The sequence below is a fragment of the Chiloscyllium punctatum genome, chromosome 38, assembly GCF_047496795.1.
Source record: "Chiloscyllium punctatum isolate Juve2018m chromosome 38, sChiPun1.3, whole genome shotgun sequence".
In the NCBI taxonomy this organism is placed as follows: domain Eukaryota; kingdom Metazoa; phylum Chordata; class Chondrichthyes; order Orectolobiformes; family Hemiscylliidae; genus Chiloscyllium; species Chiloscyllium punctatum.
Window position 1 is genome coordinate 59,689,696 of NC_092776.1, and position 19,437 is coordinate 59,709,132.

At 43.8% G+C, this 19,437-nt stretch overlaps 1 protein-coding gene across 7 annotated transcripts in view; it reads left to right on the top strand.

Annotated features, from left to right (window-relative positions):
- mypn (myopalladin) overlaps positions 1–19,437 on the top strand; it is a 304,790-nt gene that overhangs the window by 118,530 nt on the left and 166,823 nt on the right. For 6 of the 7 annotated variants that reach the window (XM_072557964.1, XM_072557967.1, XM_072557968.1 and 3 more), the window contains exon 3: positions 8,871–9,046. The exons of the other annotated variant lie outside the window; for it this stretch is intronic. In XM_072557964.1, coding sequence (XP_072414065.1) covers positions 8,871–9,046 — 176 coding nt within the window. The remainder of the gene's footprint in view (positions 1–8,870; positions 9,047–19,437) is intronic. 7 annotated transcript variants of the gene reach the window in all.

Sequence of the window (19,437 nt, forward strand, 5' to 3'; positions counted from 1 at the left end):
GGTGGAAAAAGTTACAAGGGACATAAGCAAGGTAGTGGGGGAGAAACTTTTTTCCTTTAATAAATGGATGAGTGATCAGATGGAATAGACTTAAGGCAAGAAGCAGGAAATTGGGAGGGGATTTAAAAAGACGTAATCCAGAAGGTTGTGGGTATCTGGAACACTGCCTAAAATTTTTGTAGAGTTGGGAATCATCACAACACTTAAGAAATATTGAGATAAAAGTGTCAAATAGTGAACAAGGCTATGGGCCCAAGTGCTGGGAAAATAGGGCTAGACGAAAATCATAGAACATCTACAATGCAGACAGAGGCCTTTGGGCCCATTGAGTCTGCACCGACCTCTGCAGAGCAACCACCAACCACGCCCCCCAGCCTCGTAACTCCTTGTAACCTGGCCTACATATCCCTATACACTACGAAGCAATTTAACATGGCAAGTCCACCTAACCTGCACATCTTTGGACTGTGGGAGGAAACTCATGCAGACAGAGGGGGAATATGCAAACTCCGCACAGATAGTTGTCCGAGGCTGAAATAGAACCCTGGTCCCTGGCACTGTGAGGCAGCAATGCTCACTGCTGTGGATAGGTGCTGATGACCTGCATCAATATGATGGGGTGAAGGCCTCCTTCTATGCTGTAAAACTCTAGAGGCAGAATCTTTTGAGATCTGAGGAACATGGACTATGGCAGGTTATATGGTGGAATTGGGTGACAATTTTAAAATATTGACAAGCTGAAATTCTCACTTGGTAGCTGTGATTTGCGAGTTGATTATTGGGTTGTTAAACACCTTGTTAATGGGCGAGAAGTATGGCGCTGGAAAAGCACAGCAGGTCAGGCAGCATCCGATGAACAGGAGAGTCGATGTTTTGGGCATCAGAAATGTCGGGGGTGGTGGGGGGGGAAGAGCTGAAAGATAAATAGGAGCATGAGGCTTGGGGGAAGGTAGCTGGGAAGGTGATGGGTAGATTCAGGTGGGGAGTGATTGTGATAGGTCAGTGGGGAGGGTGGAGCAGATAGGTGGGAAGGAAGATGGACCGGTCAAGGGGGCAGTGCTGACTTGGAGGATTGGATCTGGGATGAGGTGGGGGGAGGGGAAATTTGGAAACTAATGAAGTCAGTGTTGATGCCGTGAGGTTGAAGGGTCCCAAGGTGAAAGATGAGGCATTTTTCGTCCATTCATCTGGTGGTTTGGATTTGGCGATGGAGGAGGCCCAGGACTTGCATGTCATTGGTGAATATAATATTCCAACTCACCTTATAATTATTCATACTCTCATCTTCCCAAATAATCCTGAAGCCAGATAAACTTGATAAGGAACCGGAGTAAGTCCCTGATGGATTTGGCTTGCAGCTTGCTGCAAAGACCTCCAAGTTGGAAGCTGGGCACCAACATTTCAGGACAGGTTCCATGGGCATTGTAAACACACACATACATACACGCACCGCACCATGTCCCTGATCCCCAAACACTCCCGCACTTCCTTGCTGCATCTTCAGGCTATTGGTCTGCTGGCTTAGTGCTCACTCACCTCGGCCCTACCCAGCTGCTCACAACATTCCTGCATTGCATTGTCTTGCCTTGCCTTTTTACAATTTCCTCCCTCAGCCGGAAATCCCAGACTCATACTGCTGATGTCTTGTGCACAGCATTTAGCACAGACACAAAGCCAGAATGCTTGACGTACTTATAAACGGTCCTCCATTAAGTCAAGGGAGATTGCTTTCACTTAGGGCATCCAACACAATAAGTCAAGGGCAGTATCCAATTCTGGCCAGTCAAGGATGAGGAGCTGATTGTGGGCAGCACACCACACGACTCCACTCTGTCTATCATATTGTTGGCTGTTTTCCTCATGGAATGAGAGAGACACAGGTAGTACAGGAGGTGAACGTGAGTTTCACAACTATTTACTGTGGGACCTTTTTCCTAAAGTGCTGGGCATTCCTGCAGACAGCTGAGACTGCACTGACCCAGGTGGTAACCTGGCAGCAGGCTGGTATGGTCTGGTGTCATAGCCTCCACTGCTGGTTCCTGAGGATGTCTAAGACCCTGTCCAGCAGCATCTCCCAGTTCCTGACATCAATTTCCCTTGCCTGCTAAGTCTGAGAGAATGTCAGAAATCATGCAGTTCAGCTCCAGACTGACAGTGTTTGTTCAGGTGCACAGTAAACATGACCTGGGTGCATGGCATGCCGGTTAATTCTGGAAAATCTGCTGAGTGGCGAGTTGTTTTAGGAACGCTGCATGATAAGATAGGCCAGATATCAGACTAGAAAGATGCCACGGGGCATGGTAAGTATTCACTGAGTGAGTTTGGTAAAATATGGTGTCAGAATCCACTGAGCTTAGGTTAAGGCAAAACTCTCCAAAAGACTTGAGGTGAATTTGGATTTAACCAAAACGTAGGGAAGTGTTGCTGCAACTGTACAAGGCATTACTCTGTATGGTGTATAGCGTACAATTTCGGTCCCTGTTCTTGAGGAGGGATGTAGTTGTTTTCGAGGTAGTTCAGCGATGAGGGGATTGTCTTCTGAAGAGAGATTCAGCAGATTAGGCCTATGTTATCCAGAGTTTAGAAGAATGAGAGGAGATCTAATTGAGTTATATAAGATGCTAAAAGGGATGGAGAAAGTATACTTAGAATTGATATTTCCTCATATGAGGCAATCTGGAAAGATAGTTTGAAGATAACAGAGAGCTGATTTAAAACATAGATGAGGAGAAATTACTTCTCTCAGAGTCACGAATCTGTGGAATTCACTTCCCCAGAGTGCAGTAATGCTTGGAGATTGAGTAAATTTAAGGATGAGATCGATAGACTTTTACTTGGTAATGGATTGAAGGGATATGGAGACCAGAGCTGAAAATGTGTTGCTGGAAATGTGTAGCAGGTCAGGCAGCATCCAAGGAGCAGGAGAATCGACGTTTCGGGCATGAGCCCTTCTTCGGGAATGAGGAAAGTGGAGGGATATGGAGACCAGGCAGGAAAGTATAATTGAGGCCAAGATGAGATCAGTCAATGTTTAGGCAGGCTCAAGGGACTGAATTGCTCACTCCTGGTCCTAGATCTATGTTCTTATGTTCTTTGAATTTATGACTCTTAAGAATTAATAACACAGGAGCCCACTTGACTCATTTCCCTTGCATCTGTTGTCTAAATGGGTCTTTATTTAACCTACCTATACATTGCAAATCACAGTACCATTTAGTGCTGAGCTAAATGTTCAAATAGTTCAAATAGTGACAATATTTCAGTTGAATAAAGGGATCTATGGAGCTATGAGGGAGGAGCTGGCCAAAGTTCAATGGTACAATACCTTAGCAGGGATGACAGTGGAGGAACAATGGCAGATACTTCAGGGTATAATGCAGAAGATGCAGGATCAGTTCATTCCAAAAAGGGAAGAAAGATCCTATAAGGAGGCAGGGGTGGCCGTGGCTGATGAGGGAAGTTTTGAAACGTATAAAGTCAAAAGAGAAAAAGTATAACATAGCAAAGATGAGTGGGAAAACGGGGGACTGGGAAGCTTTTAAAGAACAACAGAGGATTACTAAGAAGGAAATACAGAGAAAAAAAATGAGGTACGAAGGTAAACTGGCCAAAAATATAAAGGAGGATAGTAAAAGCGTTTTTTGAAAGGGAAAAAAATGGTTAAGACTAAAATTGGGTCCTTGAAGACAGAAACAGTGGAATATATTACGGGGAACAAAGAAATGGCAGAAGAGTTGAATTGGTACTTCAGATCTGTGTTCACTGGGGAAGACACAAGCAATCTCCCAGAGGTAACAGTGGCTGAAGGACCTGAACTGAAGGGAATTTATATTTGCCAGGAATTGGTGTTGGAGAGACTGTTAGGTCTGAAGGTTGATAAGTCCCCAGGGCCTGATGGTCTACATCCCAGAGTACTGAAGGAGGTGGCTCTAGAAATTGTGGATGCATTGGTGATTATTTTCCAGAGTTCGATAGATTCAGGATCAGTTCCTGCAGATTGGAGGGTGGCTAATGTTGTACCACTTTTTAAGAAAGGTGGGAGAGAGAAAGCAGGAAATTATAGACCAGTTAGTCTGACCTCAGTGGTGGGAAAGATGCTGTCTATTATAAAGAATGAAATTACGACACATCTGGATAGCAGTAACAGGATAGGTCAGAGTCAGCATGAATTTATGAAGGGGAAATCATGCTTGACTAATCTTCTGGAATCTTTTGAGGATGTAACTCTGAAGATGAACAAGGGAGATCCAGTGGATGTAGTGTACCTGGACTTTCAGAAAGCCTTTGATAAAGTCCCATATAGGAGGTTAGTGAGCAAAATTAGGGCACATGGTATTGGGGGCAAAGTACTGACTTGGATTGAAAATTGGTTGGCTGACAGGAAACAAAGAGTAATGATAAACGGCTCCCTTTCAGAATGGCAAGCGGTGGCCAGTGGGGTACCGCAGGGATCAGTGCTGGGACCGCAGCTTTTTACAATATATATTAATGATATAGAAGATGGTATTAATAGTAACATTAGCAAATTTGCTGATGATACAAAGCTGGGTGGCGGGGTGAAATGTGAAGAGGATGTTAGAAGATTACTGGGTGACCTGGACAGGTTTGGTGAGTGGACAGATGCAGTTTAATGTGGATAAATGTATGGTTATCCACTTTGGTGGCAAGAACAGGAAGGCAGATTACTACCTAAATGGAGTCAAGTTAGATAAAGGGGCAGTACAAAGAGATCTGGGTGTTCTTGTACACCAGTCAATGAAGGCAAGCATGCAGGTACAGCAGGTAGTGAAGAAAGCTAATAGCATGCTGGCCTTCATAACAAGAGGGATTGAGTATAGAAGCAAAAAGGTTCTTTTGCAGCTGTACAGGGCCCTGGTGAGACTGCACCTGGAATATTGTGTGCAGGTCTCCAAATTTGAGGAAAGATATTCTGGCTATTGAGGGAGTGCAGCGCAGGTTCACGAGGTAAATTCCTGGAATGGTGGGACTATTATGTTGACAGATTGGAGTGACTGGGCTTGTATACCCTTGAGTTTGGAAGACTGAGAGGGGATATGATTGAGACGTATAAGATTATTAAAGGATTGGACACTCTGGAGGCAGGAAACATGTTTCCGCTGATGGGTGAGTCCCGAACCAGAGGACACTGCTTAAAAATAAGGGGTAGGTCATTTAGGACAGAGATGAGGAGAAACTTCTTCACCCGGAGAGTGGTGGCTGTGTGGAATGCTCTGCCCCAGAGGGCAGTGGAGGCCAAGTCTCTGGATTCGTTTAAGAAAGAGTTGGATAGAGTTCTCGAGGATAGTGGAATCAAGGGTTATGGAGATAAGGCAGGAACAGGATACTGATTGAGGATGATCAGTCATGATCATAATGAATGGTGGTGCAGGTTCAAAGGGCAGAATGACCTACTCCCGCACCTATTACTGGTGAACATTTTATTGAAGCTTTTTATCTCACACTCATCAGGGCATTTCACAAGAAATAACAATTTTCAGGAAAAAAGCTTAACATTTGTACTAGAGAACAGAAGAGTGCTGATTGGTAGATTCTGACTAATAGAGTTGTTGCCATGGAGAATACACCTGTTGATTGGCAGTTAACTGCCATTCCTTCTTTAAATGTTTAGCCAGGCAGTTTGATTCTGCTTGGTCATTGGACATTGCTTTGAGAAATGAATCAAATACCAACTCAACCAAATAGATGCCTTGTCTATTACAATTAGTCAGTTTTCTTGTAAAAATTTCAGAAGATTCTCCCCCAACTATTCCCCTGCCCGTTGCATTGCTACTGCCTGATTTAATTTGTGGTTATTGAAGGCCACATTGTCATTACTCTAGCATTATTTTATCTGATTCTTTATCACCCTACCACTATGTCATCATTAAATTTACTCACAAATATGTACTTGCTCCTTCAATGTTCCATCTGCTTCTTGAGTTCCCCACCCAAGGGGAGGCCCAATCCACACTGCCACAACCTTCACCAAAGAGGTTGATCCCAATCCACACCATCCTGAACTTGAATCCCTGCTGTACAGACCAAGCTAATCCAGTGCTCTGTCCAACTGAACCAACTAGCTCCTTGAGGATTCTGTGTTGCTGTGGCAACATATGAAGTTTACATGTGTGCTGTAATCTGGAACTATGACAAGTAATGGCAGAGCTTCAAATTGTTTTTGATCACATGGCTGCCCTGGAATCTCTCCCACTCTTACCTCCAGCCATTTTGCGTATCTTGGAAGGACTTACAAGTTGATACTCAACCCTTTTTTGGCTGTATTATGAATGCACGTTCCTTGGTCATCACATCCTGGCTGAGACTTAACCCCAGAGCTTCTAGACCAGAGGAACAACACTGCTACAATGTCATAGGACTTATAAAAGTTTTTTCTAATTCTAATCAAGTCAGTTCTGTCCTTGAAGCATTAATTATATCATTCCTCTACAGTGCTATCATAGTCTCTTTTATCAAGAATGCAATCGCACTAATTTTTGCATCTTTCAGTTTCCTGATTATATTCCTGGGAACAACATGTGAAATATTCCTTGAGCTCCTCTGCTACTAATCCCATGGGTCAACTTGTGCCAACAGCTCACCAGCTTTGTTTAACATACCATGTACCTTTATATATGTGCACTCCAAACCCATCTTAGCTTGTCTCCTATTCATACCCCCTTTCTCCAGTGATTGGGAGAGACACATAATACTTAAATTAAGAATAGCTCAGTGTGCCTTGGTTCTCTTGTCTAATGTTTTATCCTGGTACCCAGCTCCTACCAAATTAGTGTCAACACTCATCCATAGCATCAGTTAACCTCACAGCAAAGTGATCCAGGGCTACTTCCAAAGTCCCAAGAATCCAAAGACTAACCTCGCAGACCATGGTACCAGCCATATATTGACTTAATTTCTCCTAAAATTCCATACTCACTGGTACATGGCATTCAGAATCCAGAAATTATTAACTTTGATCTCCTACCTTTATAGATTTTGCTCGCTTCTGAGCACAGGATCACAACCTTCTTTTGTTTTCTTCCTCTGTCATCGATTCCAACACAGACCACAACCTCTGGTTGTTCCCCATTCTCCCCCAAACTGTCTTCCATCCTCTTAGTCATTTCCTTTTTCCTGCCATCAGTAAGGTGGGTGACAAATTCACTTGCAGGAGGTGGAATAGTCATTTAATTATTATAGTGAAAATACCTGTATTCATTCATTCTATTTTTAATTCCTTGTAGAATAGAAGTTGGGAAGGAATGAATCCATGAAATAAGTGTCTTCACACCAGCACTACTATGGATCAGATGAACACGAATGTTTCTTTCGAGCTCAACAAGCTTTGTCTCCCCCATTTCCGCCCCCCCCCCCCCCCCCCCCCCCACCACCACCAGAGATCTGTCTGTTTCCTCCCCTACCCTATCACTGTTGGACCACAAGACCATTATCAAGACCCTCCTGTCCAAATGTGGATTTTGACGACCTTCCTGACTGCCAATGGACACATCATTGTCCTCTGTATCTTTGTGCATCTCTTTGCCTTACTAAATCTATCTATCAAAGCCAGAATACTTTCTGCAAGGGTGGAAAGGGTTTTGGAGCTATGATCGACCTCTTCTGGTGACAACTAGTTGTAAGGAATATTCTCCTACAAGAAAAAAGAAAAGGGGTTCATCAGAGATCTCTGACCTATCAGCATGTGCCTATTTTGATGGAATGGCTCATGATGGTGGTAATAATGATGAGCATGAAAGAGCAGCGTTGAAGGCTCAAGTGAGTGTTTGAATCTTGTGATGAATGAGACTCCAGAGTGATGGAGCATTTTAACTGGGAGGAACTTGGTGGACTGGACAATCTTGCCTGTCTTTCTCTTCGTCTTCATATATTTATAATATATTCAGAGCCCAAATTTCATGACTACTTAGTGTCTTTAGATTAGATTAGATTCAATTTGATTCCCTACAGTGTGGAAACAGGCCCTCCAGCCCAACAAGTCCACGCCGACCCTCCAAAGAGCAACCCACCCAGATCCATTCCCCTACACTTACCCCTGACTAATCCACCTAATGTTACAGGCAACTTAGCATGGCCAATTCACCTAACCTGCACATCTTTGGACCTGCACATCTTATTAATATTTCCTAGTCCATTTGAATCATATTCTGTAACAGCAACTATTACAACCTGCAGTGCATGTTGTGAAATTCTGTGCTTTCTGTATGCTCTAAACCTGGTCCTGATAATATCTGGTTTTAATATTATGCCACCATTTTAATACATTACCTTATGAATACAGCTTCGTCAACTAATCCTTTAACTCTTGCATTTATCAGCCATTTATGGGAAAGGTCTATCAGGAAGCTTATTAATTGCAGAATATACTGAAATCTACACATATATTCTTCTTAAACTTTTGAATTGCAACATGAAGATCTGAGATTTTTAGAGATTTTCTTAAGCCTTGTCTCAAGCATATTGAACCTTGTTGGATATGCGAATATATTTTCTGGATTCTGTATTGGAACTAGACCATGTAATATATTGCCTTACCAGCACTTCCATGGCCACTGCCAATGTTTTTGTGTAGCTCTTGGTCCAAGACTCAGTTGCTGTGAAACTTTTGCAAAAGACAGAATAAGTTTGAATTAGTGTCAGCTGGATCAGGGCAAATGAACCCAGCCTTTAATGTCATGTTGCTCATCATAAGTAGATTGTACTCATAATCGAAATTATACCTTAAAGTTGGTCGCAAATATGATTTCTGTTTGTGTTGATGCACTTACCTGAAGTGACCTTTTGAATTTTTAATGATCTGTTTTTCATACTGTCTTGTGGCTGTTTCAAAAGTGGAATTTAATATTTCTTTGTAGGTGGTATTGTGAAGGAAAGGAGCTCAAGAATTCACCTGATATTCAGATTGGTTATGACGGTAAACATTACACACTGACCATTTCTGAGGCTTTTGAGGAGGATACGGGACGCTACACTTGCTTGGCTTCAAATATATATGGATCAGACACATCATCTGCAGAACTTTATATAGAAGGTAAACTTTGGAGACATTCTGAAGGCTAACTTTAAACATGTTATCATATAATAAACAAAGGTTTGGGAAATACTGGGATTTGGCTCAATATTACAATATGTGAACACTTACCTGACTATGGGTCCAGATTCAAATACCAGTCTGACTGATCTGTATGCATATGTTTCTCTCAGAAGATCTATCATAAATGGGAAAATGAAGACTTCTTTCCCACATCAATCACAAATCCTGACAGGTAAAATTAGTGATGCAAATACTAATGACTGGACTAAGATCAATAGTCTTTCCGGAAATGAGGCATCATGGTCTTCATTGACCTGCTGATTTTTTTTAATACATTAAGTGGAGAATTTGGATTTGTTAGGACCCAATAAGTATATAGTTGAGAACGTGATGCTGGAAAAGCACAGCCAGTCAGGCAGCATTTGAGGAGCAAGAGAATCGACATTTCGGGCAAAAGCCCTTCATCAAGAATGAGGCTGTAAGCCAAGGGGGTGGTGAGATAAATGGGAGGGGTGTGGCTGGGGGGAGGGGAGGTAGTTGAGAGAGCATTAGATAGCTGGAGGAGGAGGTAAAGGTGATAGGTTAGAGAGGAGGGTAGAGTGGATAGGTGGGAAGGAAGATGGACAAGTAGGACAGGTCATGAAGGTGGTGCCGAGTTGGAAGGTTGGAACTGGGATAAGGTGGGGGGAGGGGAAATGAGGAAACTGGTGAAATCCGCATTGATTCTATGGGATTGGCGGAAGATGAGGCGTTCTTCCTCCAGGCATCGAGTGGTTAGAGAGTGACGGTGGAGGAGGCCCAGGATCTGCACATCCTTGGCGGAGTGGGAGTGGGGTTGGTTGGTGCGGGTGTGCTAGAGATGTTCTGTGAAGAGTTCTGCGAGTAGGCATCCTGTCTCCACTATGTAGAGGAGACTGCATCAAGAGCAATGGATACAGTAAATTTACTTGTCAGTGGGGATAAAAACATTTGTAGGTCAGATGGCAAAAGAATTGAGCATTGTTATAGTTTGGAAAAAATGTACTTGATGAAAAATTGTTGATGTCTTCTCAATAGATATGGTGGACTTGTTAAATACTTCCAGCATTTTCTGGGTTTACACTGATACAGTTGCTAGGCAGTAATTTTTCAGGGTTAGAGCAAAGGCATTATAGTTTACATTCCAATATGCATCACCTCACATTTGTCTAGATTAAACTCCATCTGCCATTTTTTTGTCCATGCTTCCAACTGATCTATATCCTGCTGTATCCTCTGAAAACACTCCAGCAATTTGTTTTCTTGCCTCCCTCAATATTCTGGAATAGATCTGACCAGGGCCTGGTGACTTATTTATCTTAATGCCTTTTAAGATGCATAACACCTCTTCCTTTTTAATAGCAACTTGGCCTAGAAATTTGACACTCCCTTTCCTGAGATCATCCTCCACAAATTCTTTCTCTTCAGTGAATACCGATACAACGTATTCACTTAATACCTCACCTACCTCTTCTTCACACATTCATTCCCTCTTTTGTCCTTGAGTAGGCCAACCCTTTCCCTGGCTACTCTATTTGGGATTCTCCTTAATTCTCTTTAATCCTGGTTGCTAACAACTTTTCATGACCTCTTTTAGCCCTTCTAATTCCTTGTTTAAGTTCCCTCCTATTTTCCTTATATATACTGACAAGGGATTTGTCAGATGCCATCCTCCTCTACCTTACATATGCTGATAATAATATTGATAATAATGACCCTACAATGGAAACCAAAGTAACAACCCTGTTCATGGGGCCATTTCCAGGTCCAAAGTAATTATAGGTCAGGGTTTCTGCTGAGATCAGTCTAATTCACAGAAGAGCAGCATTTTTGCTTAATTCATAGAATGTGGATAATGTTGGCTAGTCCAGCATTTCTTACCCATACCTTGTGCATTTGGGAAGCTGGGGTGAGCTGCCTTCTTGAACCGCTGCAGTCCATTTGGTTTTTCCACAAGGCCATTAGAGACAGAGTTCCAATATTTTGAAGGAAAAGTGATATATTTCCAAGTGAGGATAGTGAATGGCTTAGAGGGGAGCTTGCAGATGATGATGTTCTTGTCCTTTTAGATGGAAGTGGTTGTGAATATGGAAGATGCTGTCTAAGGAGCCTTGGCGAATTTCTGCATTGTATCTTATAGATGGGAAATGTTGCTGTTACTGAGTGTCAGTGATAGAGGGAATGAATGTTTATGGATGTGGTGCCAATCAAGTGAGCTGATTTGTCAAGCTGCTTGAGAGTCGTTGCAGCTGTACTTATCCAGAGAACTGAGGAGTATTCCATCACACTGCTGACTTGTGTCTTGTAGATGTTGGATAGGCTTTCAGGAGTCAGGAGATGAGTTACTTGCGAAAGGATTCCAAGCCTCCAACCTGCTTTTGTGACCATAGTATTTAAATGAATGGTCAAGTTCAGTTTCTGGCCTATGGTAACTCTCAGGATGTTAATATCTGGGGAATCGATGGGTGATAATGCCATTGAATGTGTTGCTGAGATTCTTTCTTGCAGAAGATGGTTATTGTCTTGCATTTGATTGGCATGAATGTTAGCGGCCCAATGCTGGATATTGTCTAGGTCTTGCTGTATTTGCAAATGGGCTGCTTCAGTATCTGAGGAACTGCAAACGGTGCTGAATGTTGTGTAATCATTGGTGAACATTTCCACTTCTGATCTTATCATGGAGGAAAGTCATTGGTGAAGCAATTAAGGATAATCAGGCCTAATACACTACCCTAAGGAGCTCCTTCAGAGATGTCCTGGAGCTGCAACTACTATACTAATCTTCCTTTGTGCCAGGAATGAGTCCAACCAATCAGTTGAATGTTTATGCCTTGAGTTCAATAAACTCCATTTTTGCTAGGGTTCCTTGATGTGACACTATGTTAACTGGGGTCTTGATTTCAAATGCCACAGCTCTCACCTCATCTCTTTTGTCCATGTTTGCAACAAAGCTGTAATGAGGTCAGGAACTGAGTGGCCCTGGCAGAACCCAAACTGGGCACCGCTGAGCAGGTGCTGCTTGATTGAACTGTTAATGACACGAACCATCACTTTACTGATGATCGAGAGGAGACTGATGGGGAGGGGGTGAGGGATGTAATTCACTGGGTTGGATTTGTCCTGCTTTTTATGAACAGGACCCACCTGGGCAATTTTCCACATTGTTGAGTAGATGCCAGTGTTAAACAGTACTGGAAGAGCTTGATTAGGGGGAGCAGTAAGTCTTCAGTACTAATGCTGAAATGTTGTCAGGGCCCACAGCCTTTGCAGTATCCAGTGTCTCCATTCGTTTCTTGATATATCACAGAGCAAATTCAGATTGAATTGGCTGAAGACTGTTATCTGTGATGTTGGGGATCTCTGGAGGAGGCCAAGATAGATAATCAATTTGACATTTCTGGCTTATTATTGTTCCAATTGCTTCAGCCTTGCCTTTTGCACTGATGTTATTGGACTTTTCCATCATGTAGCACGTTTTTTGCTTTGGTGGATAATGAACAGCAGTGGGCACAGGATGTCGGCAGGAGACTGGAGAAGCAGGCTCAATTTAAGGCATTACAGCAGCGTTTGGTCTGACAACTGTCATGACACAGTGATAGAACAGAAAGGTGGAGCAGCAGAGGCCAGCCATCTACAACAGGACCGCTGTGCAGTTTGACAGTGCTAGTTATGAGAGAAAGGCAGCAGCCTTCTTCCTGGAGGGTGTTTGGGAAGGCCACCCAACCAAAGCAGGCAAGATCATCTGCAATCCTGCTGTGTTCTCAGGAGAACTTGTGCAGTACCGCAAGAGAATTGATGACCTCTTTTATTCTGGCAAGGTTGGTGCAATGTGACGCAGGCCTCCAGATGCAGACACCCCAAAAGGAGCTGCCTAAAGGTGCTGATGAACATGGGAGGAATGTGTGCCCAGGGTTATCCCTGGCCCATCTGCAACACTGAAAGCCCCTAGTGCTGTTGAGGTATTGGTAACACTGACAGATGCAGCATCTTATTTAAAGGAGCTGCTGGAATTGGTGAAGGACACTGACATTGTTTCCCCTCTCCCTCTTTTGTCCTTGCAGGAGATGAGGCTGCACAATACTAGGGAGAGGCTGCACACAGGAAAAGGAGTGCCCCAGCTCCCAGTCCTCACTGCAGTGGTGGAGGCAGTATTTCACATTGTGAGATGTGTAGCTGATAGTGAAATGAGAATCTCTGGAAGATAAGGTGAAATGATATTGAATTCTAGCGGTGAAACAGTGCACTCCTCCATGTGTGACAGCAAGCTAAGCCTTCAGAGGGAATGGGAATCCTCAACTCTGCAGAGGTATCTGCTGTCTCAGTGAGTTCTCCTGATCTCTACCCTCTGTCTCACACAGAGCCAGTTGTGGAGGGTGTGCATGGCAGTGCCACTGCAACATCCCCAGGGTCCTTGGAGAGGGGAAAGCCTTAGACCCAGTACCATCATGTAACTCCCACAAGCCCTTCTCAAGCGCAGGTACACCTGGAGTGATGGATCAAGTGCATTTACAAATGATGGCACTGGGTGAAGAGCAAGACACTAGTGAGCAGCAGGAGAGGCAGAGAATGCTGTAAATAGTCCCCTTGGAGGATGGAGGATGGGCCCAGCCTTTCCCAGTTGAGTGCAGACTTGGGCCTCTGCAATCTAGAGCAAGGCTTTGCTATCTAAACCAGCAGCAACAGATGTGTTTTTACATGTCAGAGTTCCCTAAGGTCATACAAAGTCAATGGTTGAGGATGGAAGAGCCTGTTGAGTTTATGTGCAGCATCATGGCTCAGTGCAGAACACGCGAACCCCTGTATTGAAAGTGGCCAACCTGATGGAGAGCTATATACCACAGCACTTGGTAGATGGAGGAACACTGTACTGACATGCACTGAATGCATCTAGTGCTGTATAGCATTGACAGCCAGTGGCAGTGCTGATGCAAAGGTGTTGGGAGTCGGTGCAAATTGCAGCCCAGTTGGTGATGATTCCAGCAATCCACACAGCCATCAACAGACTGGAGCAATCACCAGTGATGATGAGAATGCCATCCCTCATGTAACCTATCATGATGAATAACATCATAGACCCCTCTGTCTGAGGGACCCTCAATGCAGCAGGGCTTAGACAGAGGCTATCCCTGCATGGACAGCAGTGCAGTGCAGCACCCTCAAGAAGTACCAACCCCAGCTGGCACCTCCACGATGAGACCATCTGCCACATGCATCTTAAGGGCAAACAGATATCTGTAGCCAGGCTGCCTCCACCTTGCCTGAGGCCACAAGAGGGCCATTGCTGGCAAGTCCAATGTATTGGTCATTGCACTGAGTGATTCAGTTGAGTTACTTTCATTTGTGATTATGTAAAAGTTTATTTCATCATTACTTTGAAGATGCTGAGACATTGCAACAGGATGAGCTTTATTCTTTAATGGCAAAACTAGAAAGGAAGGAGGATGTGGAAAAGGGACTAAATAATGCCACTTAAGGGCTTCATTGCACTGCCATCAGGATTTAAACATTGGCTGGAGAAGGTCATGTCAAGCAGCCAGCTAGGCAGGTTGTTCTAGTTGGGCTGCTGGCAGGTAGAAGACATCTCTCCTGTGCAGCTCCTCTTGCGTCACTGGAACGCCTCCCATGGTTTTGCCTTCCTAGATTACCGTCCACCAATGGCCTTCTAAACCCCAAGCAGCCCCCACCTTGGAACTCCTGGTTGGGTGAGCCAGTTTGACATTCAGTGCAATCTCTGAAGTGACTAAAATGATCTAGTGCTGGGGGTTGTTGACCTGTCGCAGTAATCCTGTTAAATGGCTGGTGTTCTCTTTCCCAGTGAAGTTGAGGGGGTGACAGGGAATCAAGCACCTCATAATTCAGTCCGCATTCCTTCCTGTATGTGTCCTGGGCTCTGTACCTGCTCACAAGGATGTTAATCCTTGTTGTAACTCATCCCTGTCTCCAATTACAGTGAACCCACGTATAGCTGTTCACTTGCTTGCCGTCAGCTGCATTCACTGAACTACTATGCCACTTCCTTGTGAGGCCATGATCTCTGGAAGACCATATTCTTAACTCCCTGAGTTCACCACAGATTAAATGCTCACTAACCTTGCCCACTCGAAGACTCAATGGCTGAATGACCCTCTCAACCACACTTTTCTGTGACCCCCTATAATTGAACTGTGTGGCCATGCCTGGATGCACACTGTTTTGCCTCTACCTGTTTGGACTACAGTACATGTAGCTCAGACATGTTATGACACACCTTTGAGGCAGGTTTGATTTGAACCCTGATTTTCTAGCCCAAAGGCTGGAACCCTAGCATTGCACCACAAGATTTTTTAGATCCAACATGGTCCCTGACCCTTCTCATGAATATTAATGAACTGACAGCAAACTTGTCAACAGGCTTAATTGGCCATTTTTTTCTGAATTGGATTGGTTATTGAGTCCCACGTTTTTCATTCTCAGCAAAATTGCTGATGGTTGGAATAACATAATTGAACACAACAATCAATATCAGGAAATTACACATCCAGTCATCTCTGCTGATATCCCCATTTGGCCACCCAAATCCTGTTGCAAAATTGGGAAGAACAAGTACTAATGATGTACAGGTAGTCAGATACAATTAAATGAAAAGAATTTATTGAATTTAAGATTTTTTTTCCCCATATCTTTACTTTTACTTTTCCATCCTTCAGAATGACACTACTTATAAATGGCAAGTTTCAGATGACACAAAAATTGGTGGAAAGACGAGGTGTAGAGAGATATAAAAGATTAGGCAAGTAGGCAAAAAATTGGCAGATAGAATATAATGTGAGAAAATCTGAGGTTATGCACTTTGGCAAGAAGAGTTATTATTTAATTAGAGAACCATTGTAGAAAGCTGCAGGATTTGGTGTCTTCATGCTTGAATCACAGCAGGTGAGCATACAAGTTCAGTGATAATAGGAAAGCATATGGTATGTGGCCTTTACTTCAGGGCATTGAGTTGAGATTAGAGTCAAGAGTGTGGTGCTGGAAAAGCATAACAGGTCAGACAGCATCCGAGGAGCAGGAGATGTATCAGGCAAAAGCCCTTCATCAGGGACCAGGATCACAAATATCAGAGTAAGAGGTCACCCAGTTAGGACAGAGATGATGAGGAGTTCCTTTTTGAGGGGAGTGAATCTGTGGAATTCTTTACAATAGAGGGCTGTCAAGACTGTTTTATTAAGAATATTCAAAGCTGAGATGGACAGACAGAAAGACTTTTATTAAGAAGGGGAATGGGAAAAAGATAGGGAAGTGGAATTGAGGATTTTCAGATTAACCATGATCTAATTGAATGGGGGAGCGGAGTCGAAGGGCTGAGTTTGGGAGCAGACTCGACGGGCTGAGTCAGGGAGCAGACTCGACGGACTGAGTGGGGGAGCAGACTCGATGGGCTGAATGGGGGAGCAGACTCGACAGGCTGAATGGGGGAGCAGACTCGACAGGCTGAATGGGGGAGCAGACTCGATGGGCTGAATGGCTTCTATTTCTTTTTGATTGTCAGAAGCCTTGTCTCCAAAAGTGAGAAACCAGTCATCAAAGTTTAGATTTTGGGCCTCAATATCATCAAGATAGGGTCCTGGTGTGTGTTGCCGAACAAAGAGACCTAGGGGTGCAGGTGCATAGTTCCTTGACAGTAGAGTCACAGGTAGACAGGGTAGTGAGGAAGGTATTTGACACACTTGCTTCATTGGTCAGTACATTGGGTATAGGAGTTGGGATGTCATGTCAACTGTACAGGACATTTGTGAGGCCACGTTTAGAATGTTATGTACAATTTTGATTACTGTTTTATAGTAAAGATATTGTTAAACTTGAGAGAGTGCAAAAAAGATTTACAAGGATGTTGCTGGGATCGGAGGGTTTGAGCTTTGGGACAAACTGAATAGGCTGGGGCTATTTTTCCTGGAGGGTGACCTTATAGAGGTATATAAAAACATGAGGAACTTGGATAGGGTGAATGGCCAAGGTCTTTTTCCTTGGTTAGGGGAGTCCTTGGTTAGAGGGCATAGGTCTAAGGTGAGAGGGGAGAGATTTAAAAAGGATCTGAGAGGTAACTTTTTCACGCAGAGAGTAGTGCGTGTATGGAACGAGCTGCCAGAGAAAGTAGTAGAGGTGATACACCCATCCAGATACCTTTTACATGTTGTAATTGTATGAATAAGAAGGATTTATGCGGATATGGGCCAAATGCTGGCAGATGGGACTAGGTCAGATCAGGATATCTGGTCAGCACGGACGAATCTGTTTCGGTGCTTTTTAACTCAATGACTCTGAATATCATTTGGGAAGTGTCATACAATGCAAATAGCCAGGAGATCAGCTCTACCTTGTAGATAGCACTAATGAGTGATACTAGTGTTTGATGGCAGTGTGTAGAGCATATAACCGTTGCTGCATGGCATCACTCAACTTTGATAGGAGACAACTGACTATTTGTCGTTGACACGATCTGAGGTTACATTTTGTTCACTGCGATCATGGATGTCTAGATTCTGTGATCACACTGAATTTCCACTTACTAGCAGGGGCAAACTGTACTTCAACCTGGCTTTTGGCTCCAAGGGTCGGATGTCACTGAGTGGCTGCAAAGCATAATGAAGGAGGAGGGTGATGAGAAAGAGGTCAGGATACACATTGATACCAGTAATAAAGGTAGAATGAATAATGAGGTCTTGTATTAAGAATTTAGGGAGGGAGGCAATAGACTAAAGAGCAGGACCTCAAAGGTTAATTATTGTTTGGGCTTGTATACCCTTGAGTTTAGAAGACTGAGAGGGAATATGATTGAGACATATAAGATTATTAAAGGATTGGACACTCTGGAGCAGGAAACATGTTTCCACTGATGGGTGAGTGCCAAACCAGAGGACACAGCTTAAAAATACGGGGTAGACCATTTAGGACAGAGATGAGGAGAAACGTCTTCACCCAGAGAGTGGTGGCTGTGGAATGCTCTGCCCCAGAGGGCAATGGAGGCCCAGTCTCTGGATTCATTTAAGAAAGAGTTGGATAGAGCTCTCAAGGATTGTGGAATCAAGGGTTATGGAGATAAGGCAGGAACAGGATACTGATTAAGGATGATCAGCCATGATCATATTGAATGGTGGTGCAGGCTCGAAGGGCAGAATGGCCTACTCCTGCACCTATTGTCTATTGTCTATTGTTATAATCTCTGGATCACTCCTTGTGGCTCAAGCTAACGAGTACAGACATTAAAGAACTGAGCACATGAATGCATAGGTTGGTGCAGGGGGAGTGCAAGATGGATAACAAAAGATAGTTTGGATTGAGAAAAGATGGGGATAAGGCAGGATTTGAACCAAGTAGACTGTCACAGTTGCTGAATAAACCGATAGTAGAACAGTGGGGGTGTCTGAAGTAGAATTGGCAAGAGTACAGGCCTCACAAGTTCTCTTTCGGGTGAAATGTAGGAACAACAAACCCAGATAACCCTGAGTACCAAGTAATTTTCAAAACTGGTTAAGTAGGAAAAGAGAGGCTTTTAACAGGTACAAAGTGGTGGAGGCTCTATTGGAGTACAGAAAGTACAGGGGGATCTTAAGCAATTAGGAGAGCAAAGAGGGGGCATGAAAAATACTAGGGGGCAAGATTAGGATAATTCCAAGAACGTTTACATAAATAACAGTGGCAAAAGAATAACTAGGGAAAGCAAAGGGGCCATTATGGTGGGCGGCACGGTGGCGCAGTGGTTAGCACTGCTGCCTCACAGCGCCAGAGACCCGGGTTCAATTCCCGCCTCAGGCGACTGACTGTGTGGAGTTTGCACATTCTCCCCGTGTCTGCGTGGGTTTCCTCTGGGTGCTCCGGTTTCCTCCCACAGTCCAAAGATGTGCAGGTCAGGTGAATTGGCCATGCTAAATTGCCCGTAGTGTTAGGTAAGGGGTAGATATAGGGGTTTGGGTGGGTTGCGCTTCGGCGGGGCGGTGTGGACTTGTTGGGCCGAAGGGCCTGTTTCCACACTGTAGGTAATCTAATCTAATCTAATCTAAAAAAAAATTATGGTGCTGGGGCAATCTGTGTGTGTGGAGCCAGAGAACATTGGTCTCCATTTATTCATTCACAGGCTGAGGGCATTACTGGTTAGGTCGGCATTTTTTGCCCATCCCCAATTGTCTAAAGGACAGTTAAGAGCCTGTTAAGTGTCTCTTGAGTCACATGTAGACCAGATCAGGTAACAATGGCAGTTTCCTTCCCTAAAGGCAATTCGTGAATCAAATGGACTTCCTGACAATGGATCCATGGCCATCATGAGACACTTAATTCCAGATTTTTTAAATTGAATTCAGTTTCCACCATACTTTGGAGAAGGTGGATGGAGATACAGA